Genomic DNA, 25,718 nt, shown 5'->3' on the forward strand with positions numbered 1-25,718 from the left:
TTTCACCCCATCTTCCACATCGAAAATACATTTTCATTGTAAATTTCCGTTAAAAGGGTATTTTGGGAATAATTCTTTTAAAGCATATGGGGTGTGAATAGCAATTATCTTCACATAATATTGAATTGGGGTAAAAATATACTACATAAAGAAGTCTTAAAAGAATGATAGAAGGATGGGGTATCATGCAGTTTTACCAACAAAATCAACACCTCCGATGTGGGAGAAACTCAATATAAAAAGAGTAAGACATGGGAGCAAATTTTTGTCTCTCTAATTTTCCCACCCTTCAACTACTATCGCATATAGTGACTTGAGTGTTCTAAAAAAAATAAAAATACTGACTTGAGTTAGAATCATGGTGAGACCAAAGCTATATAAACTATATGAAGATTCACATTTCTTTAGTGTTTAATTATGGATTATGAATGAATTATGCAAATATATAAATAATTTTGTATGCACAAATTATTTATAGATACAACTATTTAAAAACTTAATATCTTGTTTAAATTTTAATTAATTATATTAAGAAGTATTTTTTATAATTATATTAATTAATAAGTAATTTGTTCTCTTGAAAATCCCCTTAAATAAATAGCATCATTTTTTTAATGAATGATGGTGGCTAATGCCTAATTAATAGTAGACTATAGTACCATGTAATGGGTCACCATGCAATGCATATACTCAAATATAAAAAAAATAGAGAAAAATAATTTATAAAGTGGGAAAAGAAAAAGAAAAAGAAAAAAGACAAAACTTTGTTTTTTATTTACTTTAAAATAAACTTGGTCATTTCCTTAAAAAATTGTAGTGAATAAATTGCTTGCTTGTTGTCCTTGTCTGTTTCTTTTTCTTTATCTATCTGATCTGAATGCGAAGAACGAACGAGAGTGCAGCGCCAGCGGCAATGGGAAGGAGCACTTTGGCTTTGGTTCTCGCGATTCTGATCTCTTTGCAGGGAACCCCCCACGTTAGATCCGATGCCTCCGATCATCGTTACAAGGACGGAGACTCCGTTCCTCTTTACGCCAACAAAGTCGGTCCCTTTCACAACCCCAGGTTCGTCTCCTCGAGATCCCATTTCCCAACCACACCCCATCAGCCCCATGATTCTCTAACACTTAGTTTCACCCGTTTTAGATTCTGGGTCCTCATCAAAATCTGATCTTGTTTTCAATTTCGTGTTTTTATTTTATCCGATTGCTACGTCAGTGTTGTATGAGTTTGTTGTCTTTCTAATTTTCTCATTTGTTTGTTTGATTGGTTGGTTTCAGTGAAACGTATCGGTACTTTGACCTGCCATTCTGTGTAACAGGTGACTAACTAACTATCTGAATTTATTTTATGTTTCAGCTTTTTTGTTATTTATTACTTCCATAAATTGAAGCTTTGTTATTTGATTTAGTCAAACTTATTTATCTCTCTATCTAATTATTAATACAAGAGTGTGATGACTCGTGATCAGTTTTAGCTTGTGAGATATTTTAGTTTAATTTTGGTGTTTCAGTTTTAGGAAGGGACAGAATACTGGATTGCTTTGTGTTTTTGTTTTAATGAAATCTCTAGTTGGGGAATTGAACCATCTGGACGAAGAAAATGTCAATTTGTAGCTCTGTTTAGTTGGGTTCTTGATATGTGTAATTGTAAAATGAGTACATCTAAATTTCAGGTCATGAGAAAGATAAGACTGAAGCCCTCGGTGAGGTGTTGAATGGCGATCGCCTTGTTAGTGCTCCTTATGAACTTAGTTTCAAGAAGGAGAAAGACTCTAAGGTTGTATGCAAGAGGAAGCTCACAAAGGAGCAAGTTGCTCAGTTCCGAGAAGCAGTTAAGAAGGACTATTATTTCCAGATGTACTATGATGACTTGCCGATCTGGGGATTTATTGGGACGGTTGACAAGGAAGGGAAAACTGACCCTAGTGAGTACAAGTATTTTCTTTACAAGCACATTCAGTTCGATATTCATTACAACAAAGATCGAGTCATTGAAATCAGTGCCCGGATGGACCCTCATTCTGTGGTGGACCTGACTGAGGATAAAGATGTAGATGTTGAGTTCGTGTACACTGCAAAATGGAAGGAAACAGAGACTCCTTTTGAGAAGAGAATGGATAAATACTCCCAGTCTTCTTCTTTGCCACATCACTTGGAGATTCACTGGTTCTCAATCATAAATTCCTGTGTAACAGTTCTTCTTTTGACTGGTTTTCTGGCAACCATTCTCATGCGTGTATTGAAGAATGACTTTATGAAGTATGACTTTCTTGCTCATCTATCATCAGTTAGTCATCTTGTTGCCAATAACATTGTTTTATTAATCTTATTTTCACCACTTGTTTCTTGTTTTTATCTGTAATTTTCTCCAGGTATGCTCAAGATGAGGAAGCTGCTGATGATCAAGAGGAGACAGGATGGAAGTACATTCATGGGGATGTTTTCCGGTTTCCAAAGTACAAGTCTTTCTTTTCAGCAGCCCTTGGTTCTGGTACTCAATTATTCACACTGTAAGAATCTTCTAATTGCTCTTTCTCCCTGTGTTGATTTTTTTTTCATTTTCTATATTATAATGAATTTCTTTATGCTTGTGCAGTACAATCTTCATTTTTATGCTTGCACTGGTTGGTGTGTTTTATCCATATAACCGAGGCGCTTTATTTACTGCACTGGTGGTCATATATGCTCTCACATCTGGCATCGCTGGCTACACTGCTACTTCCTTCTATATTCAACTTGAAGGGACTAATTGGGTACATATGGACTCCTTCCATTGATTGGTGTTCATGGTTTGACTGTATTAATTTATATAATTCTTATGAAATGAAATTAGATGATTTATACATTTATTTTCTTCTTGGCAGGTTAGGAACTTATTGCTGACAGGATGCCTCTTTTGTGGCCCCCTATTCCTTATGTTCTGTTTCCTTAACACAGTTGCGATTGCTTATAGTGCAACTGCTGCCCTGCCATTTGGCACAATTGTGGTGATTGTCCTAATATGGACATTGGTAACTTCACCATTGCTTGTGTTGGGTGGTATTGCTGGTAAAAATAGCAAAACTGAGTTCCAAGCACCTGTCCGCACTACAAAATATCCCCGAGAGATTCCACCTCTGCCTTGGTACAGGAGTACCATTCCCCAGATGGCAATGGCAGGATTTCTTCCTTTTAGTGCCATCTACATAGAGCTGTACTACATTTTTGCCAGTGTATGGGGCCACAGAATTTATACGATCTACAGCATACTCTTCATTGTCTTCATTATTCTGTTGATTGTCACTGCTTTCATCACTGTGGCTTTGACATACTTCCAACTTGCTGCTGAGGATCATGAATGGTGGTGGAGGTATGCAACTTATCTTATTGCCACCTTCTATAGTTGTTTGAGAGTTGAGTTTGTGTAATGTGATTTTCACTAGAAATAATATTATCTACTCTTATATTAGTAATTCAGTTAGTTTTCATATTGTCCTTGGTTTAAAGGATATGGTCAATGGCTAGGAAAAGAGGGGGAAATTTAAAGAAGTAGTTGTAGGCATATTTATATTTTTACTACTAATTAGAAAACAAGAAATAACTTCTCTATCTTCACTACTTTTTCCACAAAATATAAAAAAATTCTTTATTATATTCACACTTATATTTTTTGAATAAAATATTTAAATTATAGTATAAATATTAAATTGTAATTACTATTATCTAAAAGTTGTACATTTTTCTTTCCACTATTCTCCAATTGAAATAGTTTATAATATTATATTTATTCTTCTTATAAGTATTAATTGAGATCAGGGCTAAAGTAATTCCAAGTTTCCAACTTTCTTTCCCTCAATGCTATAGTGGCATTGAGAAAAAAGTCATTCAGTAGCTAAAACAATGGCAAAGCTAAACAGCTACCTGTAAGTGGTGAACAGAGACAGAGGACCGGAACTGACAGGATAGTGGTGGTTAGGAAATGGGCTGCGTGTGCTCAAGAAAGTCTGGCTAGATTAGATTTTGGTGGTTGGTTGGATGAGATGAGGCCATATCTGGGTAAAAAGTGGCCGGGTGACTAATGTGACAGACAGTGGCACAATCAGAGACCCCATACACTTGGATGTGCTGTTGGACATGTATGCAGGAGAGAAGCACAACAAATGATATTGGCACATCTATTCTCATGCATTGCACTTTCTGGATTTGAGACTTTTGGTGCTTGTAGCTCAACTGATGACAAGTCTGGTTGTGGTTATAAAAAAGTTCACTGGCAGTGGCAGACAGCGGCAGCAGATGAGTGATTGTCAAAAAGATCATGGGAGTGGTAGGCAGTTTACTAAGAGAGAACCTGACTGAGTAAGGGTGATTGGAATTTATGCATGATTGATGAGAAGAAAAGAGAGACAACTGTGACTGGATACTCTGAAATTGATATAGACTTGATATGATATGTTACAAAATATAAAACTAACATAGATCACAATCCCTAATAAGATAAGGAAACTAATCATTAAATATAAGGAAATAAGGATACTGATCCAACGAGATAATAAGGAGTTGTGGAAACTAGTCCTAAATGATAATCCAAGATACACTAAATTACTCTAATATGCAATCAATGTATTATTGGAGTTTTTTTCATATATTTAATATTTAGATTTAAGTTACATAGTTTCAGTGGCCTTTGTCCCACTCAGCAGAGTGTATGTTCATGACAATGTTGGTTCCAGAAAAAAGGAATATTTAAGATGCCACAATACTTTCTCATGTTACAATTCTAATGCATGTAATTTTAGTAATGTATATCTAATTATCTATCAGAATTTTGCTGAGATTAGAAGGCCTCGAGGGTGAATTAGGAAGTTTATGTGATTGGTTCTCTCTCCATTACCTTCAATTTGGGATCCCTTCTCCCTCATTGGCCCTCTTCAAAATTAATATCGAGTTAATCAGCAATAGGTGATATGGTTATCCCAAGTTCCCAATAAGGAGTGGAAGACATGTGATGACATAAATCAGCATATGAACATATCTTTAGATTTTACTTTTAAGTTTTAAACTTTGGATTTATTTTTATTTTGTTTAATGTTAGTTATTCTGCATGTAATTTTGTAACATGGTTACTCTGCATGTTAGTTATGTCTTTGAGTTAAGTTGCCGGTTTCTTTTCTCTCTGTTTTTTTCCCTCTCCTTGTCCTTGTTCTCTTTTTTCTCCCTTTCCATTACCCATTCTGGAACACTAGTTTAATTCATCAACTGACTACAATTTAGTTTGGGATTTTAAGATTTTTACCATAGATACTTGATTTGTCAACTTTCTGTAAAATGACTATGAATCATGTATATTATCTCAGTTGACTTGAACCAGAGTTTTTGTAGAATACAACAGTGTTTCTTGTTTGATTGAATAGATAAACAGTACTTATGTATTAGACTTTATTTTGTCCAAATAGACTTCCTATTAGTCATATTATATCTTCTCAAACAAGCAGATAAGTGTCCAGGCAATCATAGTAACATTAGTTTTCTCACCTATTTAAGTACTAGTCGGTGGCATTGGTGAGACTTTTGTTGATGGTATAATGGAAGGGATGTACCTTAGAATATTTAGCTTTTATAGGACTAGTGTATCATTTAGAGAATAGTTTTTCTATAATTGCCTTGATATTAATCTCATCATATGCAGATGCAACTACAAAATATTGTTTGTTACTATTTTTCTTTTGGAATATCTGTTGCATTCCTGGTGTGGCTAGGTTTTGAACCAAAGCCTAGTGGGCTCCAAATGTTTGGGCCTAGGCTCAAACCTAAACTAATTTGGGCCTATTATAAAAGGTTTGGGACACAGCCCACCTGAGCACATGGGCAATGCCAGGCGTGGCACATGCCTAAACCTATATAAAAACATTTTTGTTTGAATTTGGCGAAGAAACAAACTTAAGTGAATGAATTTGGCACAACTTTGTAAACAAAGTGCTTTCTTGGTCCAAAAATTCTGAAAATATTAATGGTTTAGTACATTATCATGCCTTTTATTACGATAACATTTTCCCTTTTTTCTGCTGGAATGTGTTTTTTACCCAATACTATTATTATTTTCTTAACAATGATGTCCTGAATCTTTTGAAGGTTGAGTCAATTTAAGCTTTTTATATACTCATGGCACTTTGGTTTCAACTTGATGACATTGATGTTTTTGTTTTCCATAGGTCTTTCCTTTGTGGTGGATCAACTGGCTTGTTCATCTACGGCTATTGCTTGTATTACTACTATGCACGATCAGATATGTCTGGTTTTATGCAAACTTCGTTCTTCTTTGGTTACATGGCCTGTATCTGCTATGGCTTCTTCCTCATGCTCGGTAGCGTAGGATTCCGTGCCTCCCTGCTCTTTGTTCGTCACATATACCGGTCCATCAAGTGTGAGTAGCTGGGGTTTGAAGGTGTTGGTAAAGTTCATATTATTTCTGTTAGGAGAAGAGAAAAGGGTCTGTTATTATTTTTTTCTTTTGCTGTCATAAGGTAGGTTATATAGTGTGTACCTGGAAACTAGAGAAGCTTAGACTCTATTCATGAATTGGTGTCATGCTATCTCTATAACTGCACAGGCTTGCACTTGAGGAAGTTTTTGGAACCATGGGATTTAACTTTGATTACTGTAGTCACTGAAATTTATTTGAAGTAGCTTGTACTAATTAATTGTCTTCTCTGCAAATGACCATTTAATATGATTAGCTAGTTACATATATTCTTAAATGGTTTATAATGTAGAAATATATTATAGTCAGCAAATACATTTCTGGCTATACCAGCTAAAAGATGGTTTGAATAAGAAAATGCTTTTTTATTTAAGTAACCTTACTTTTTCAACACTACTAACTCATTTCAGAGTAGAAATTTTCGTTTTATCCATCAAAACGAATTTTGGTGTGTAATGCTAATGTCTTTACCAAGTTACAATTCCTAGTTCAAACTCTTGTTGATGAACGCGTTAAGTGTTAAAATTGTTTTCTATAAAGGACACATTTGAAAAATTTTAAAAAGTTATATCATTGTATTAAGGGTTTCGTTGTTTCGGTTATGCAAGTATTAGTTTTGACATTTGATAATTCATATGAAATAATGATATAAAAAATAAAATGATTTTTTTTAATTTGAATTTAATTTTTTTATTAAGTTGTAAGATCGCAAACATGAGTGTCACAAGATTCCCTAAAATTAAATATAAACTGAGTAATAACTGGAAATATAAACAAAACAACTGATGTCAGAAGATTTTTGTGTTTAGATGAAAAATGTGACTATTTCCGTAAATAAAAGTAAAAGTCTAAAATTGCACTCTTTTTTTTTTATATAAATTCTACTCATTCTTCCTTGTCTCTAGTTTCTGAAATAAAAGAAAAAGGGTAACAGTTTACGGACCGCAGCATGTACAGTTTTTTTATTCGTCGTAATGTTTTTAATTATTCGTTCAGCATGTACATTCTAACACCACACCAAAATTATTGACGAAAAAAAAAATCTTTTTAGTGTGAATGCTGCATGACCAAAATAATATTTGTTTAAAGCATGGTGAAGGAGAAAACGATTTGACAAAAAGTATGAGCTTTAAGTTAAGTAAAGCAAATTAATGATACTTCTTCGTCACTTAGTAACGAAGTGGGGTATCAAATATATGAAAAGGCCATCATATTGCCTTCCCAATGAACCAACTTTTATATTGTAGTAGTAATTTGTTCACAAAGTCAAATCTTACTTTCACTGTACTTGGAATCTTGGATTCCCCTGTGAACCAATTTACAATATTTTTTTTTCTTACGGATATAATATGTTCTTAAACTATTGTAAATTACATTTCATTTATTACTCCCTTTTGTCTTTTGGAAACTATTATAACGAAATAGTATATGCATTGAAGTATAAAGAAATTTTATATTATCAGTTAACCATAAATTATTATATAGTATAAAGAAATTTTATATTATCAGTTAACCATAAATTATTATATAGTTTATATATGATAAATTTACTGATTTTTATAATAATTATCTTAAAATTAATATCTATTATAATTTTTATACTTGTAATACCTAAAAATTAAACTCAATTACCTCACTTACAATAGTTACAGCACAAGAAAACATAAGGATAGAACTCACAAAATTCTTAAAAGTTTGAGTAAAATACATTAAATTAAAAAATTGGAAGTAAAATTTGCAAAATATTAAAAAGTTGAAATAAAAATTATAATTAAGTCAAAAGAAATAATCTATACACATAAAGTTAGATAGTTTTAATGTGATCACCAATTTTTATTTTTTTTAAGGTGTGGTGTGACCAATTTTTATTCAATAATATATACCTTTTGACTGCTATCTATGAATCCAATTTAATTAACATTTATGAAATCTACAGTTATTATACAAGATGATTTAAAATTAGAGTGTGATTAAATATTGAGAAATGATCAATCTTGTTTATATAAATAGAGTTCTTTTATCCACTTCTTACGAGTTACTTTTATTTTATTTTATTTTGGGGAGAAAGTTAGAATTACATTTGTGAGACCCTAACTAATAATTGGTGGGTTATTCACTATCTCTTCACATGTTTTAGAATCGATTTCTAGCAAAAGGATGTTTATTTCACAGTAATACGGAAAGGAAAAAAAATATTACCCTTTTTTTCTTCTTTTTTTTGTAACAAGAGAAGGTTGCCAATTCAAAAACACGAGGCGTATAGGTCTGTTATATTCCTAACAATGATGACATACAGACATTGATACCATACCGTGGTAGTTAATATATGCTGATAAGTTATAATCACACTTACACAATGCATATAAATTAAAGAATATAAATACAAAATTCATACTTATGGTCAATGTTCGTAGGATTTCCAATGCAATAAAAAATTTAAACCAATTGTCAATTCTGTAATTGTCATTTGTCAATTATACAATATTTTTCAGTCCAGTTCGGAATGAGTTTATTTTACTTTTACCTTTATTTTCAATTTTTAGCCTTTTAGCTTGATCAGTTATTATTTTGTTTATTTTAATTAAATTCATTCAGTTTCCAATGATTCTAATTACACAAGTGTGTTTGTGTACCCGTTACTCTGACGGGTAAATTATAAATGTTCTGGACCACACCATATTTTCTCTATACAAAGGCATATTTGCCAAATTAATTTTTAACTTTGTTCATATCAATCTATTTTCTGTGAGAAAAGTTTCAAACAGATGAAAACGGAAGTCAACTTGAGAATATAATCAATAATTGAAGTAGATAAAACAAAATAAAAGCAAGTATACATGAGAGGATCGATATTAATAATGTCCAAGATCAAAGATATATATATTATACCATGATTGAGTATGACAAACTTATAATGTGATATGTATGGAAGAAAGGCCATAAAGAGGGCAAACACTATCTATCCAACAAGGGACTCAAGTCTTACACGCCAAGGGAATTATCTTTTTATCATTTGAAAAGGCCATTCATGGCCACATTTTCTTTGCAAAGATGCACAAAATGACATTAGAGAGAAAATATTGGGATTTGAGAGACAAAAAAAGAAGAGAGGATACGGCTTTTGGGTCACAATCAATGATGAGGAAAAAAAAAATCCCATTAGTGGGAAGTGATATGTCAGTCGGTCCCCGGCGTGCCATGGACGACAACTTGGTCTTACTCTTACTCCTTAACATATTTTGCATCAAAAGCCCCACCCCCTTTGGGATCCTTCTCAATGAGAAAATATACTAAGTACTTTGAATACATTTGAAATTAGTAAGGTAAATATATAGTTGCATTGATTGGATTTCATTGCAATACTTGTGAACGTATATAAATGTACACTTCATAAAAGTTACGTAATCTTGTTAGTTAGCCTTGGTGGCACACTGGCACCACAACTCAATCAATCAATCTTCTCCAACTTCCATGCCAAATTTTATATGCAATCACATAAAAGAGAAAGTAAAAGTGAATTATTATGAAATTAAAGAATTGACTTTGTTTCCCATTTTTTTCTTCTCTTTCTCGTAAAGTTCTCTTACTTCTTTATTCATGAACTGTTAAAGCTTAGAAGGAAAATTTGTTCCAATTTACACAATAACATATAGGTAAAGATGTAGAAATTAGTTTCCTAAAAAAAAGTGAATAAGCTCCCAATTAAGTTTAATCTGGTAAAGAGTAGAATGCAACATTTTGTTCCAATGAAGTAACCACTGCGTCTGCATGAATACGTGACAGTCGCGACTCTTCCGTTTTATGCAATGACGCTTCCCTTATATTGACACAATTGCCTAAATTTGAAGCATACTCATTAGGCAACTTAAATTTTTTAACCCATTGATGAATGACTAGTCTTTGGGACTTGCTCAATACATATTTGACATTTGATTTTATAAGATTGTCACCTCCAATGTCTTTTTAACTCAGCACTAGTACAAAATTAAAAGGTTTTCTAACATGATTTTTCTTTTCATTCTAAATTAATTCTGTGAGTAGATATAGAATCAATCGATACAGAAAGTTGATATTTTCTATATCAATTTCAAAATCAATATATATAAAAAGTGATTTTTTACATTAATTTTAAAGATAATCAATATAGAAACATCCTACATTAATTCTAATCACAATCAATTTAGTAAATTACTTTTTATATTAGTTCTTGTCATAACTAATATAAAAATTAACTTTTTATATTGATTATACTCAATCAATATAAAAAAAAATATTTTTCTAAGACATTCCATCCCTAATATACTATATTAATTCCAATTTGAAAAATACGTATGCAGAACCAAAATCAGATACAAAAGCAACACCAAAAAACAAATCATTTTGTTATTATATATATGTTACATCTCCATATCCCGTATCAAAATACAAGTGCAATTTTCTTATTACAAACTTGTCTAGAATTTCCTTTTTATGAAGTGACCATAAACCTTCTACTTTTTTTGTTAGATGGACAAAATGTGACAAAATTCTGTTACTTTTTTTATATAAAATAGGAACAGCAAATACTTCCTTCAATTTAATTCGATTTTCTTCTCTCTTTTGCTTTATATTTATTATACTATAAATATCTCCCTTGAGAAATACTCATTCGTCCTTGTTAAAATTTTCATAACTGCTTTGAATAGAAGCTTTAACATAGATGAGTGGATATAATTTATGTGGAAAATTTATAATAAAAGAAATATGAAACAAAAGATAGAAGAAAAGTTCAGTTAGAGGAAATAGTTTGTTTTTGTATTAGATCAAATGAAAACAAAAAAAGAAGCAGCAAATAAATTTTCTTCAAGTGACTCCATGTAACTAGAAAAAAGGTTGTATAGTTCCTTTGTTTTTGTCTACGAAAACATCGATATATTAACAGAAATGATGATAGTGTTTGAAGCCTTTAAACAGATTGGTTAGAGCCTTCGAACAAAGAAAAAACCCCATCCCACATTTTCATAACTTATCAGTATCAGTATCAGATTGGTTAGAGCCTTTAAAGATGTTGTTAATAATAATTAATAAGTAGTGTTTATTTTTCTTAATTGCAATCTTCAATCTTAAAAGAATTATTAAACTCATGAACTCAATATAAGTTTATTTATTTAATGTTATACAAATAAAAAGTAAAACATATTGAATGTCCATATCATTATTACCAGTCTGTGTCTCCGTGAGCAATGAGAAATTTCGTACGTGGAACTGATGAAGGTATTTCAGGCTTTTACATTTCAAATTTATGGAAGTGCCCCGAAAATAATTCACTTCTACATACCAAAGTCATCCCTTAGTATGGTCCTTCGAAATGATTACGAAGGGGTCACCATATTGAAAACTAATAATAGTAAGTATAATTATCATGCAGTTTTCCCGTAACATCAACTTCTCTTGGTCAAAATGCAATCCTTCAATATCGATATACTATCACACAACAAGAAAGTGAGCTTCTCTCTCTCTTCCCTAGTCGTAATGACCAGATATTTATTATTATGTGAATATTTCATTGTTACTTTACAATATTCATTTTTGTTGTAGAAAACTGTTTAAAGTAAAAAAAAAATGTAAAGGAAGAGAAATACAGCTATTATTGAAGGTATACTTGTGATGTGATTATCTAGCAACATTGTTTTCTCCTTCCCGCGTGGCGGTGCTAACCTCGTTTCGTAAAGCCAGCCAAAGTGATATCATCAATTCCATTATATAATATTGATCATTTCAAACAATGTATAAACTTTTAACTAATATTATATACATATATATGTGTATATATATGCAAGTCAATATATATAGCATGCATGAATCCATTCCTAAAAAAATACTTCAATTTAATTGGATGTATTTAGGAGGGTAGAGATCTCGAGTTAGGGTTTGCGTATTAAGAAGAGTGAAAAACACACACACAGAGAACAATGCCCTCATACATGTAGATGCTGAAATTAATCATATTAATGTGCGATATTAAATCTTAATTAATTACATATACAAAGTAAACAATTACAGTATTTACAATCTTTTGCTCAATTATGATAGTAACCCACAGTTTAGTTTATTTACAAGACTTATATAAATGACTCAAAGACTAATTAAAAAATCAACGTGAATTTGATGTCTATTGGTCATAGCCGGGGCACATTAGCACATATTTAATGGACTATGCAAGACTTACTAGGAGAAGCATGGCACCCCACACAACTCACACAACCTGAACAAACCCAACAACCTTAGCCGAAAAGTATGAAGCTTTTAAAGTGCAATTAGTCTAAATTTATGTAATATATGGAGGTTCAAACTAACAAATTAGAGGATGAACATGAACTGTAGACAGCATGAGCATATATATATATATATATATTGAAAAAAATCTATATTACACGAGTGACTAGAGATAATGTCAAGATAAAATATATATATATAAAAACATTTTTCATCTTTAAACATTTCGTAGAATTAAATTAGATTTTCATATTAAGATAATATTAAAGCTTATCTTAAATTAATTAAGTGGGTTACCCATCATAAAACACGATGAGATATATTGAAAAAAATTATCATACTGATTTTGTAGGATTAAATTACTTCTAACACATTCTAAAATATCCTCCTTGCTTAGAAGGACATATCCTTGGACACTTGTAACTTCCCACCAGACCAAAACCATGAGAATTCGAAACACGCTACCTGAACAGGAGCAGGAACACCTAGGCTTTAATTTATATCCATGTCAGTTTCAAATATTCAAATCTAGGAATTATATTTTAGAGCTTTTTTGAGTATATGAATGATGAATCGCCTCGGTTCAATAAAAAGTAGAGAAGTTGGATGGAAGTATGGAACTCATGGAAGGTTGCATATTTTAGGTTATTATTATTATTATCAATTTTAGTCTTGGTAATCCTAGCTACCTCCAATTTAAAGTCTCGGTGAATTACACAAAGAGATCCTATTAGCCCTCTTTCTACTCTTAATTAATAGCTACAAAATTAGTGGTCTTATTGAAAGAGCATCACTCTTACATCAGTTTTCAAGAGATATTAGATTAAATTGGAAACATAGAAGTACCTCATTAATTTGCAATCTGTGAATGACATGCTTTTTTTTTTTTTTGCACAGCAAAAAGACTAACATTGATAAAGGGTATAAGAGGTACCCAAGAGATAACAAGAGAAAGCAGTTACAGACAGAAGCCATTAAGCATGTTCCCAAAAATAATGGTTAGATAATATTTGCTAATTTTCTTAATTGCTAGTTAAGTGTTTGGGTCTTCCCATTTGACCTAATTTGAGGAAAGCGGAAACTTAGCCCCCCCCCCCCCCCCCTTTTTTACTATCATAATTAAAAAAGCAAAAATCAAACAAGTGATTGTTGATTCTTGTAGAATTAGACTTGATTCTTTTGAATAAAGTCTCATATTCGAACTAATAAATCTCATTAAAGGTGATGTTAGATTTCTTGACGAAAATTAGTCATTAATAAATTCAGTAGATACTTCACACTACTAAAATGATTATCAAAAGAAATACATCAAACACTTTTTCTTAAAGAAAATCAAGGATAAATATATAAAATAGCGATTGGTTTACGGGGTTAGTAAATAAATCATTACACACACTTAATGGACCAAAATGTATAAGCTTATATCTAAATAATCTGTATATTCTTTTAGCTTAAAACTAAACCAATCATACTTATTACTAAGCATAAATATTAACTTACACGGAGTTATTTCAATTTAACTTAAGTTTTCATCTTATGTAATTATGTTAAATATTTAGAAATAACTTTATTGTTTATAATAGTTTTATTCAGTAAGATTGTTTTCAATGGATAATACCTATTATCTATGAAAAAAATTAATTATACATAAATGCATCATAAAACTATTTAAGACTACAAGTTCTTTTTAGAAAGTATTTGTCATGAAATTAAAAGCACATTATGAAGAGTAAATTTAGACCATAAAATTACTCACAGATGATTAAAATTTTAATGTAATGTATTAGATCTCAATTCAAGCTGCCTAAATTTATAATGAACATAGTTAATATTTGATATAGTTAATAATTATTACACAAAATAAATAATACCTAATTAAGAGATCTTTATTTTCAAACTAGTGAGATTCAGGTAAAATTCAACAAGCGGAAACATATTGAAACTAAAATGTTAGATGCTAAGTTCGTAAATACTCCTTTCTCCTCTTAGGATCCTCAATTGTCGGTTACCATAATTTGTACTGATCCAAACGATGAGGGCACAGTACTTCATAATTTGTCTTTGTTTTCGATGCTTTTGACTGTGAATTTACTTCATACGACAATGATATTTAGTTGATACGGCTACAAGATTTGCGGAAATGCGCGTGCATGATATTTTTTTTCTTTTCATTATTCGATCTTCCAATTGACTCATTTTTTCGACAGCTACCTAAGTTATATATTTTGTCATAAACTCAATTCAGGACTTAGTTAAGTAGTTAACCATTATTCTACAACAAACTATAGATTATATATGAATTGAAGGAAGAATTTTAACAAAATTTAACTCAATTGATCGAATATAATCTATAAATTATTATAGATGTTATATTATCTTTAATTTGGAAGGATTAAAAAAAAGATATGAAACTCTTTCCTTCTTGTACATTGCAAATGTATTATTCTTGAAGAATCCATTTCATCTGTGCAATAAATATCAACTTGGTTCAAATCTTTTAAAAAGATGTGGTAAAAGTACTTCATAATTAAATCTCTTTTCTCACACTCTATGAGCTCCTCTCCAAGAGACACATAAATAAAACATTAAATAAATTGAGGATTCAATATTTCCTCTTATATATGAAAAAAAAATCACCACTTGCGGACACAATCTTGATTTGGTGTGAAGAACAACTCAACAGGGATTCACTAAGCAGAATGTGCTAATTAGAGTGTGTGTAGCAAAGTAAGAGATGGTCCCAAACCCAGCTAAAAAGTTAAAACTTTTAAAAAAATTAATTAGGGTGAATTGAATCGAGTCACTGTTCAATTTGCGAATAGTGTAGTGATATATTTATAATGCAACTGCTTGCAAAGCAAGAATGAATGAGAAAGGCACAAAAAGGGGCATCATCACCTCCCATGCCATTAACACTGAGCTAATTGATGTTGCTTCATTTGGTGGGGGCCCCTCCATTTGTTTAATTTACTCTACCTACAATTTTTTTTCCCAGGAAACATTCAACCATAACACACTATCATCATTTTTTCCTTTCACATTTCAACACGTGGGGCCCTCACTAAAACATTTTTAATTCTTTTGAAGGCTATATTCTAAATTAAAGAATCACGCTGATGAAAAGCTCATCAGTAGAGTTCCATTACAAATACAGTCCAGAGAGTATAGTTTGAGTGCAACTGGAAACCAGTAAAGATTATCACACTATCAATATCAATAACAATAAAAATTACAATAGTGGGAGCCTGTTTATGTTTATTTTTTGTTTGCTTATTTATCAATCTTGTTATGTCTATCAAAGATTAGAGATAGTTTAACTGTATTTTTTGACCATTTAATTTAAATATGTATAGTTTTGGTCTCTCGAGTTTTTCTTTTAACCAATTAATTCTCTTTATTTATAAAATCAAACAAATTTAATTAGTCCTTCCATTATTATTTTTATTCAAAACTCTCAAAATCTTACTTTCCATCCAAATATGCGGGGGTTAATTTATAATGAACTTGGAATATAAAATAATTTGAAAACTAGAAATTTAAAAATTTGAAGATTTGGTAGGATGTAAGTAAGATTAGAGTTCAAAGAACGTAATTGAGGGGGGTTTTTTTCTTGTATTTTTGGTTAAATTTGATGTTTTGGTTGATGGGATTTAAATGAAAAACGGTTTAAAATAATTTAATTTGTTATAATTTTGAGTAAAAATGACAATTTAATATGTTTTTAAAAAAAAACTACACAAATAAATAAGTTTATTTTATTTTAAAATAAAATAATTTAATTTGTTAGAGAAAAAAACTTGACAACAAAATTGCACATTTTATAATTAAAAGAGCTAAAACTAGAAGTCTAATTAAACTTTAAAATATAATGCTTTATTTACCAAATCAGTAAGCAATAGGCAGAGAGCTATACGTGATTCTGTAAAATAGAAAAGCAGATATAGGTGATTTGAATGTCTGGAAGACAAACAATGCTTCAAATCAGAAAACAAGCAGATATATTGCACATGACATATGACATGGTGCAATATTATGTTTCAGTTGTACTATGTATATGTGGAAACATTCTCACGCTCTCTGACAGATAGTGACTCTTGGATCAAGCACAGCGCCTTTTCTTTTTTCTTTTTTTTTTTTATAGCGCCGATCTTTAGATACAGACCTTTGTCTCTGGCTCCCAATTCCTTTACCAAAACTCAAACCATTCCGTTAATTAGGAGTTTGTTTCGTTTAGAGAAGATAAATGAATTAAATAATTTTTAAAATAAAAATAAAAATAATATGTTGTATTATTTAATTTAAGATAAATAAGTGACAAATAATATTTTGTGCCAAAGAAAATCGATTTTTTTACCTAAAAACCAAAGGAAATTGATTTTCTTGGTCCAAACAATCGATTCCCCCCCCCCAAAAGAATCGATTTTTTTACCTTAAAAATCACAGGAAACAGAAAAATTTTAAGCTTTGAGCCCACCAACTGTAACTTTATTCTCTTATACCTAACTTCATCGCTTCATTTCCATCTTCGATCTTTTATTCTATTAGCGCTACCGAATACAGCCTAAATTCTCTCACTTATCTATTATGCTTTATTATACCAAAATACTGTCATATGTTTCTCCCAATGACACTGACTTTGTATCTTTTAAATAATTTTTTAAATTTAAATTTCATGGATAAAAAATGTAATTAAAAGATGAGACTTTACTAAAATGATCAATTAGATTTTTCAATAATAATTAATCATCAATAAAATTAAAAACTTTACACTACAACATAATAAACAAAAATGAAACTTTGTTTTTATCTTTTAAATTAAAGTTTTATGAATAAAAAAATATAATTAAGAGATGTAATTTTATTAAGATGGTCAAATAATTTTTTTAAAAAAATAATCACCAATATAACTAAAAAATATGCGGTAATATAACAGTTGTACAACATACTTACCGGTACGTACCCACCGCACACAACACAACCTTATTCCCTCTCACATTCCCTCCTTTAAATTTTATAAAACACAAAAAACAGCACCTTTTCTCAAAGGTCTAGCCACAACAAATTCTCATCATACTCACCACACTCTCACTGTGTCTTTCCTCTCTCCTCTCAACACACATTAATCTATATCCCTCTGCAACATCTTTGCTGGTCTCTCTCTTCCCAGACCTGTGTTCTTCTGTTCTGGCTTTGTTTTCTCAATGGAGAACAACCATGTTCAGCTTTTGGTTCATCTCACCGTGACACTTCTTCTTGTGATCACTGTTTTGTTTCCTTTGACTGAAGGTGCAGCAGCAGTTTCCTCCATCAAGACTGATGCACAGGCTCTTCTCATGTTCAAAAGGATGATTCAGAAGGATCCAAGTGGAGTTTTGTCAGGGTGGAAGCTGAATAAGAATCCATGCAGCTGGTATGGAGTCACTTGCACCCTTGGAAGAGTTACTCAGCTTGATATTAGTGGAAGTAATGACCTTGCTGGGACTATATCTCTTGACCCTTTGTCTTCTTTAGATATGTTGTCTGTTCTGAAATTGTCTTTGAATTCATTTTCTGTAAATTCTACCTCTTTGGTTAATCTCCCATATAGTTTGACACAGCTTGATCTATCCTTTGGTGGAGTTACAGGTCCTGTGCCTGAGAACCTGTTCTCCAAGTGTCCAAATCTTGTTGTTGTGAATCTTTCTTACAACAACTTGACAGGCCCTATTCCTGAAAATTTCTTTCAAAATTCTGATAAACTGCAGGTCCTTGACCTCTCTTCCAACAATCTGTCAGGGCCTATTTTTGGCCTGAAAATGGAGTGCATTTCCTTGTTGCAACTTGATCTATCAGGAAACCGTTTGTCAGACTCAATTCCACTATCCTTGTCAAACTGCACCAGCCTTAAAAATTTGAATTTAGCCAACAATATGATTTCTGGGGATATCCCCAAAGCTTTTGGTCAGCTAAACAAACTACAGACTTTGGATCTTTCCCACAATCAACTTATTGGTTGGATCCCTTCTGAATTCGGAAATGCATGTGCTTCCCTTTTGGAACTCAAACTTTCTTTCAACAACATCTCAGGCTCAATCCCATCTGGTTTCTCCTCTTGCACTTGGCTGCAGCTTCTTGATATATCTAACAACAATATGTCAGGGCAGTTACCAGATTCAATCTTTCAGAACCTTGGATCATTACAGGAACTGAGGCTGGGAAATAATGCTATCACTGGTCAATTTCCATCTTCACTATCTTCCTGCAAAAATTTGAAGATTGTGGATTTCAGCTCAAATAAATTTTATGGATCTCTCCCCAGAGATTTATGTCCAGGAGCAGCCTCACTTGAGGAGCTGAGAATGCCAGATAATCTCATTACAGGAAAAATCCCAGCTGAACTGTCAAAGTGCTCACAGCTGAAGACACTTGATTTTAGTCTGAACTATCTCAATGGTACAATCCCTGATGAGCTTGGAGAACTTGAAAATCTTGAGCAGCTAATAGCATGGTTCAATGGCTTGGAAGGAAGAATTCCACCAAAGTTGGGCCAGTGCAAGAATCTCAAGGATCTCATACTGAATAATAATCACCTCACAGGCGGAATTCCCATTGAGTTGTTCAATTGCAGCAATCTTGAATGGATATCACTGACAAGCAATGAACTCAGTGGCGAAATACCGCGCGAGTTTGGCCTCTTGACAAGGTTAGCAGTTTTGCAGCTTGGAAACAACAGCCTGTCTGGGGAGATACCATCAGAGCTAGCAAATTGCAGCAGTTTGGTGTGGTTGGACTTGAACAGCAACAAGCTCACTGGAGAGATCCCTCCAAGACTTGGAAGGCAGCAAGGAGCAAAATCCTTGTTTGGTATCCTTTCAGGGAACACTTTGGTGTTTGTAAGAAATGTTGGAAACTCATGTAAAGGGGTTGGAGGTTTGCTAGAATTCTCCGGTATTCGACCTGAAAGACTCTTGCAGGTTCCAACATTGAGGACTTGTGATTTCACAAGACTCTATTCTGGTCCTGTCCTCAGCCTGTTCACCAAGTACCAGACTCTGGAGTATCTTGATCTTTCCTATAACGAGCTCCGTGGAAAAATCCCAGATGAATTTGGAGATATGGTGGCTTTACAGGTTCTTGAATTATCTCACAATCAGTTGTCTGGAGAAATCCCTTCGTCACTTGGCCAGCTAAAAAATTTGGGTGTGTTTGATGCATCACACAATAGACTGCAGGGTCATATCCCAGACTCATTCTCAAACCTCTCATTCTTAGTCCAAATTGATCTATCTAACAATGAGTTAACAGGGCAGATTCCATCTAGGGGACAACTAAGTACACTTCCAGCTTCTCAGTATGCAAATAACCCAGGCCTTTGTGGGGTACCATTGCCTGATTGCAAGAATGATAACAGCCAACCCACAACAAATCCAAGTGATGATATTAGCAAAGGAGGCCATAAATCAGCAACTGCAACATGGGCAAACAGCATTGTCATGGGAATTCTCATCTCTGTTGCTTCTGTATGTATCTTAATTGTGTGGGCAATTGCAATGCGCGCAAGGAGGAAGGAGGCTGAGGAAGTCAAGATTCTCAATAGCTTACAAGCATGCCATGCTGCTACAACATGGAAAATTGACAAAGAGAAAGAGCCATTAAGCATTAATGTGGCTACATTTCAGAGGCAGCTGAGGAAGCTCAAGTTCTCACAACTGATTGAAGCAACAAATGGCTTCTCAGCAGCAAGTCTCATTGGGTGTGGTGGTTTTGGTGAAGTGTTCAGGGCCACACTCAAAGATGGCTCGAGTGTCGCCATAAAGAAGCTCATTCGACTGAGCTGCCAGGGCGATCGAGAATTCATGGCAGAGATGGAAACCTTAGGGAAGATCAAGCACAGAAATCTTGTCCCTTTGTTGGGGTACTGCAAAGTAGGGGAGGAGAGGCTCCTTGTTTATGAGTACATGGAGTATGGAAGCCTAGAAGAGATGCTTCATGGGAGGATCAAGACACGTGATCGACGCATTTTGACATGGGAAGAAAGGAAGAAGATTGCAAGAGGTGCTGCTAAAGGACTTTGTTTCCTGCACCACAATTGCATCCCTCATATAATACACAGAGACATGAAATCAAGCAATGTGCTACTTGACCATGAAATGGAGTCCAGGGTCTCAGATTTTGGCATGGCAAGACTAATAAGTGCCCTTGACACACATCTTAGTGTGAGCACACTAGCAGGAACACCTGGATATGTTCCCCCAGAGTACTACCAAAGTTTCAGGTGCACTGCCAAGGGAGATGTCTACTCATTTGGAGTTGTGATGTTGGAACTGCTTAGTGGTAAACGCCCTACTGACAAGGAGGACTTTGGTGACACCAACTTGGTGGGGTGGGCGAAGATTAAGATCTGCGAAGGGAAGCAAATGGAAGTGATTGACAATGATTTGCTTTTGGCCACTCAAGGAACTGATGAAGCAGAAGCAGAAGCCAAAGAAGTGAAGGAGATGATAAGATATTTAGAGATCACTATGCAGTGTGTTGATGACTTGCCTTCAAGAAGGCCAAACATGTTGCAGGTAGTCGCAATGCTGAGAGAGCTTATGCCTGGATCAACTGATGGAAGCAGCAACAGTGCTTGAACCATGTTATTGTCCATAGTTATGACACAAGAATGAATGAAGATATGAAATGAGGCTTGTAAGATTTTCTCTAGTCTCTACAGCTGTTATTACTGAGTTTATTGTGCCTTGTTTCTCAATTTCTTTCTTCATTTGTTGTGTTTATTTAGTACTATTTATTGTCAGTGATACTATGTAACTCCAACCAATATTAACATTGCAGTAATTGCATATGAAATCAGAACCAAGAGACGAGTTAAATTAATTAAGCTGTGATCTAATCCAATCGATTGAGGCAATTCATCAAACACAAAGGTGATATGCAAAAGAATTATGACCTGTTGATTCACCATGCTATGGTGAAATTGTTTTTAACAAATCATTGACTGGGTGAGGTGAACAATAAATCTTTATATCCAAAATTTCCTCGTTAGAACCAACCCAGTCATAGTAGTGGAGGTTAAATGCAACTACAATGAGGACCGATTGTGTAAAAAAGTTGTACTGTGAAGACTGAAGAGTGACCATCTCATTAAAGAAAAATGGTTAACAAAGCCCTCTTAGTTTTTTCTTTTTTATGGAAACCCAAGTTAATCTTCTTGATTATTGATATTTTTATCAAATGCTTGAAGAATATTTTTTTTTTAAATGTAACAAAATTAATAAAACAATCATATTTGTTTTTTTAATTATTTTTAAGGAGATTAATAATTAGTATGAGGATTTTCACATTTACCAATAATTTTCTCAAGTGATTTTATTATTTTATTTTAAAAATCAAATTACTCCAAAAATAAATTTAAATGGTCAAAGATTGATTATACATTAAAAATATTATATTCATTAAATGAAAGAAGAGGAATCAAACTTATATTTTTTTTTTAATAATTTGATCTCTCCTCTTTCTTTTTTACCAAATAATGTCCATCACGAAACAAGACATAAAAAATGAAAAAGATAAAAGAGTTTTTTTTAAAAAAAAATAAAATAAAAGAGTTGGTCAGGTAAAGTAAGACAAAGTTTCATACTTTAAATAATTAAAAAAATATATTTAACATGTTAGAAGTTAAAATCATCAATAATCTTTTGGAGATTGTGTAAATATAAAACTTTCTTTAAGCGTTCTTTGTTAAACTATAAGACTTCCAATAAGTTGGCACACCATTTTTCAATAGACTTATTTCTCTTGTAAAAAAATAATAAAAGAAAAAAGTCTATCACTTTGGTAGCTCATAAAAAATACAAAAAGAAACCCAAATAGGATTTTGAATCCGCGCATTTTCTTTATATATTTCATACATTCACAACTAAACTGTTTTTGTGAGACCATTGGTCCTACTTTATTACAATTTGAATCTTTGAATATCTTATTTAAGTTTTTTTTAACAATTTTCTTTTTATCACAAACGATAAACTTAGATTTTACAAGATTTTTTTTGGGATGTTTGTTCATGTTTATTCAAGAATGATGTGAAGATAACAAATAAAATTGAACACATTTAGTTTCCGGGGAGTTCCTGGATACCTTATACCTATGCTAAAAACGGAAAGTGCTGCTAGGTGCACCAACATTATTGTTGGTACATCCAGTACTAACCACGAAAAGATAAAAATATTTCTTACGGATCAAATTGATCTGTAAGTTAATTTTTAAGACTTACGAATCAACTTGATCTGCAAGTCTTTTATAGATCAAGTTGATCCGTAAGTTGATTTTTAAGACTTACGGATCAAGTTGATCCGTAAGTCTTTTACGGATCAAGTTGATCCATAAGTTGATTTTTAAGACTTACGGATCAACTTGATCCGTAAGGGGAGAAATTAGCAGGGACAATTTTGTCATTTTCAAAGAATGCTGGTTGCACCAACAACAAAGCTGGTGCATCTAGCAACACTCAAAACGGAAAAAGGCCAAATGGGCCGAAGACATATGATCCAGTTCTCACAGTCCAGTCGACAAACAAACAAATGCACACGTTGATGCTACACAGACGCACCATCCTAAAACCCCCTTTACAGGGTTGAATTAACTTATTTTGTTCTCAAAATAACTTACTATTATTATCTCTACCGTGTAAATCAATTAGCACAAAATTATTCTAACTTAATCAATGTTATTGAATTCAAATCCAAAATATGCAATGACATTAAATGATTAAGAAGTGCAAATACAACCAGCTCACCAAAAAAAAAGTACAAATACAACCGTGCATGTATTCCGGTAAGAAGAAGGCCATTATCAATCTATTAAAATTTTCATAAGAAATTAATTTTTCTAATAGACAACAGGAAGATGTAACAAAAAAAAAAAAAAGGAAGTGTAATGTCAAAGATTTCATAAAGCCATAAACTAATATCTGTCATGCATTTCTACCAGGCACACAATATACAACGTGTTTTAAACAGGTTTTGTGATATATGGTTAAAATACTTTTATTATTTTTTCTTCGTATAGTTTTTGGTAATTTTTTTCTCCATACTTTTATTAGAGTTAGTTTTAAGGTTCTTTTTTTTTAGGCAAGAATTAGTTTTAAGTTAACAATAAAAAAATGTAACATTAGTAGAAAATGACAAAGAAACAGAAACCAAGATAAGACAAGTTGGAAAAGAAAGGAAGAAAGAGAAAATATGTTAAGAAAATTCTTGGTGCACTCCATTCCTCATCATCAATACTCAAACAAATGCACTATAAATTTGTAAGAATATCTTAGTATATAACTATAGAGTCTAAAACTAAAGAAAATCAAACAAATGCTCAAAAGAACTCAATTATGCCACTTCAACAAGCTAAAAATATATTTGCAAAATATCACAGCAACAATGTGTCAAATAGAATTTCCTCTAAGAAAACAAAATCTGTCAATGGCTAAATTGAAAGGATCATACGCCTTTTTTCTTCTACTTTTAACATCTTAGGCCCGTATCATTACCCCATTTACAAAAGAATCTTGTCCTCAACGTAGGAGTCAGAAAAATCTTTACCGAATGGCATCCGAGGAAATTGAGAGTGCTAATGCATCAAAATTTAAGGACAAAACCCATGAGTATAGGGACTAAAAGGACTAGCTGGGAATCATAGACAATGGAAATATATGGCCACTAACGTGAAAAAATCACTTCTGCACTTCTTTAACAGAGAAACATGAAAAATACTAATAATTCAAGCAAATTCAGGAAATTTCAGAGCTAAGTATACGGATGAATCAGGTTCACTTATGCACTTCTTTTTGTATTTTACTTGTTAATAATTGATCGACTAACTTTAATAATATAACAAATATACTAATAATGTGCAAAACAAATAACAAACAAAAATCCCAAGGAAATACCAAATACATGCTTGGTACAAAAAGTCTTGTGAACTAGATATCTTAACTCTTAAGAACAAATTTCAAATATACACATAATAGTTAGCAAAAAAACATAACAAATACAAATGTGATTCATATTAAAAAAAGAAAAAAGAACTCCACAGATCAATGTTAACATGCTAAATTCATAGGTTATACATATTGAGTTGAAAAAACCTCACAATTAACCGGCCACATATTTTCGAGAGAATCAAAAGTTAAAAATATCCTCCATAAATCACCACTCGTATGCCCAACTCTATATGAAATTGTACCAATGTGAGTTACAATCTTTTTAAAGGACTAAAATACTACTTGGACAACTAGTTCAATTGTCACGGTGAGACAAAGAATTGCTAGCATGGTTACAACATAAAAAATACTCAATTCATAACACTAAATAGAACATCCTTTTTTAATGAACATTAGCCTAGTTTTTTTTCATAATTTTTTTTTATATTGAACCCTTTGAAAAATTGATTGAAGCTAAGCATTAATCTTTAATCTCTGTTAGAAACTTAATTGGACACTTTTAGTAGAATATTTTCGTCTAATCATATTTTTTCATCCTCATCACAATACTCGAATCTAATATCTTAAGAAAATTAAACTCAATTGCACTCTAACAAATGATTTATTCATGGTTATGGAGTACTCCCTCCTTTCTTTCTTATATGAAAAAAAAATAATACACACATATTAAGAAAATTATTTTACTTCATTAAATTATGTTATTTTTAATTAAAAAATAAATCTTTTTTTAAACTATTGTTTGTTGGAACTTAAAATTAAGCACAAAATTTTTATTAAATGAAGAGTACTTTGAATATAATTTCATTAAATAAGGTAAAAATAATTAAATATTACTTATATTTGAGGAAAAAAATTGAGTTTTTTTTTTTGTTTTTAAAAGAGAACGGAAGGAGTAATTTAAAATGGAAAGAATGATTTAGTGTGTTTTTTTATTTTTATTTTACTGTTATAACTTGGAGGGTTTAATTTATAAGTCTCCCCGCTCTTACTCACTCTCTGGATCGACTGTTTATTATGCATAGTTGGGCCT

At 32.1% G+C, this 25,718-nt stretch overlaps 2 protein-coding genes across 2 annotated transcripts; both read left to right on the forward strand.

Annotated features, from left to right (window-relative positions):
* Window positions 1–818: 818 nt before the first annotated feature.
* On the forward strand, window positions 819–6,722 carry LOC114421532 (transmembrane 9 superfamily member 3-like). Its single transcript, XM_028387495.1, has 7 exons — window positions 819–1,065; window positions 1,281–1,321; window positions 1,676–2,261; window positions 2,375–2,512; window positions 2,599–2,755; window positions 2,867–3,351; window positions 6,191–6,722. Exons 1-7 carry the CDS (start codon window positions 878–880, stop codon window positions 6,408–6,410), a joined length of 1,815 nt encoding a protein of 604 aa, XP_028243296.1. The 5' UTR covers window positions 819–877; the 3' UTR covers window positions 6,411–6,722.
* An 11,016-nt stretch (window positions 6,723–17,738) lies between these two features.
* On the forward strand, window positions 17,739–21,570 carry LOC114421533 (serine/threonine-protein kinase BRI1-like 2). Its single transcript, XM_028387496.1, has one exon. It carries the CDS (start codon window positions 17,916–17,918, stop codon window positions 21,324–21,326), a length of 3,411 nt encoding a protein of 1,136 aa, XP_028243297.1. The 5' UTR covers window positions 17,739–17,915; the 3' UTR covers window positions 21,327–21,570.
* Window positions 21,571–25,718: the final 4,148 nt, after the last annotated feature.

The sequence above is a fragment of the Glycine soja genome, chromosome 8, assembly GCF_004193775.1.
Source record: "Glycine soja cultivar W05 chromosome 8, ASM419377v2, whole genome shotgun sequence".
NCBI classification, from domain to species: Eukaryota; Viridiplantae; Streptophyta; class Magnoliopsida; order Fabales; family Fabaceae; genus Glycine; species Glycine soja.

Coding starts and splice junctions, on each gene's coding strand:
- LOC114421532 (XM_028387495.1), top strand. CDS start 878: ATGCGAAGAACGAACGAGAGTGCAGCGCCAGCGGCAATGGGAAGGAGC. Junction 2,513..2,598: donor GGTACTCAATTATTCACACT/GTAAGAATCTTC, acceptor ATGCTTGTGCAG/TACAATCTTCATTTTTATGC. Junction 2,756..2,866: donor AACTTGAAGGGACTAATTGG/GTACATATGGAC, acceptor TCTTCTTGGCAG/GTTAGGAACTTATTGCTGAC.
- LOC114421533 (XM_028387496.1), top strand. CDS start 17,916: ATGGAGAACAACCATGTTCAGCTTTTGGTTCATCTCACCGTGACACTT.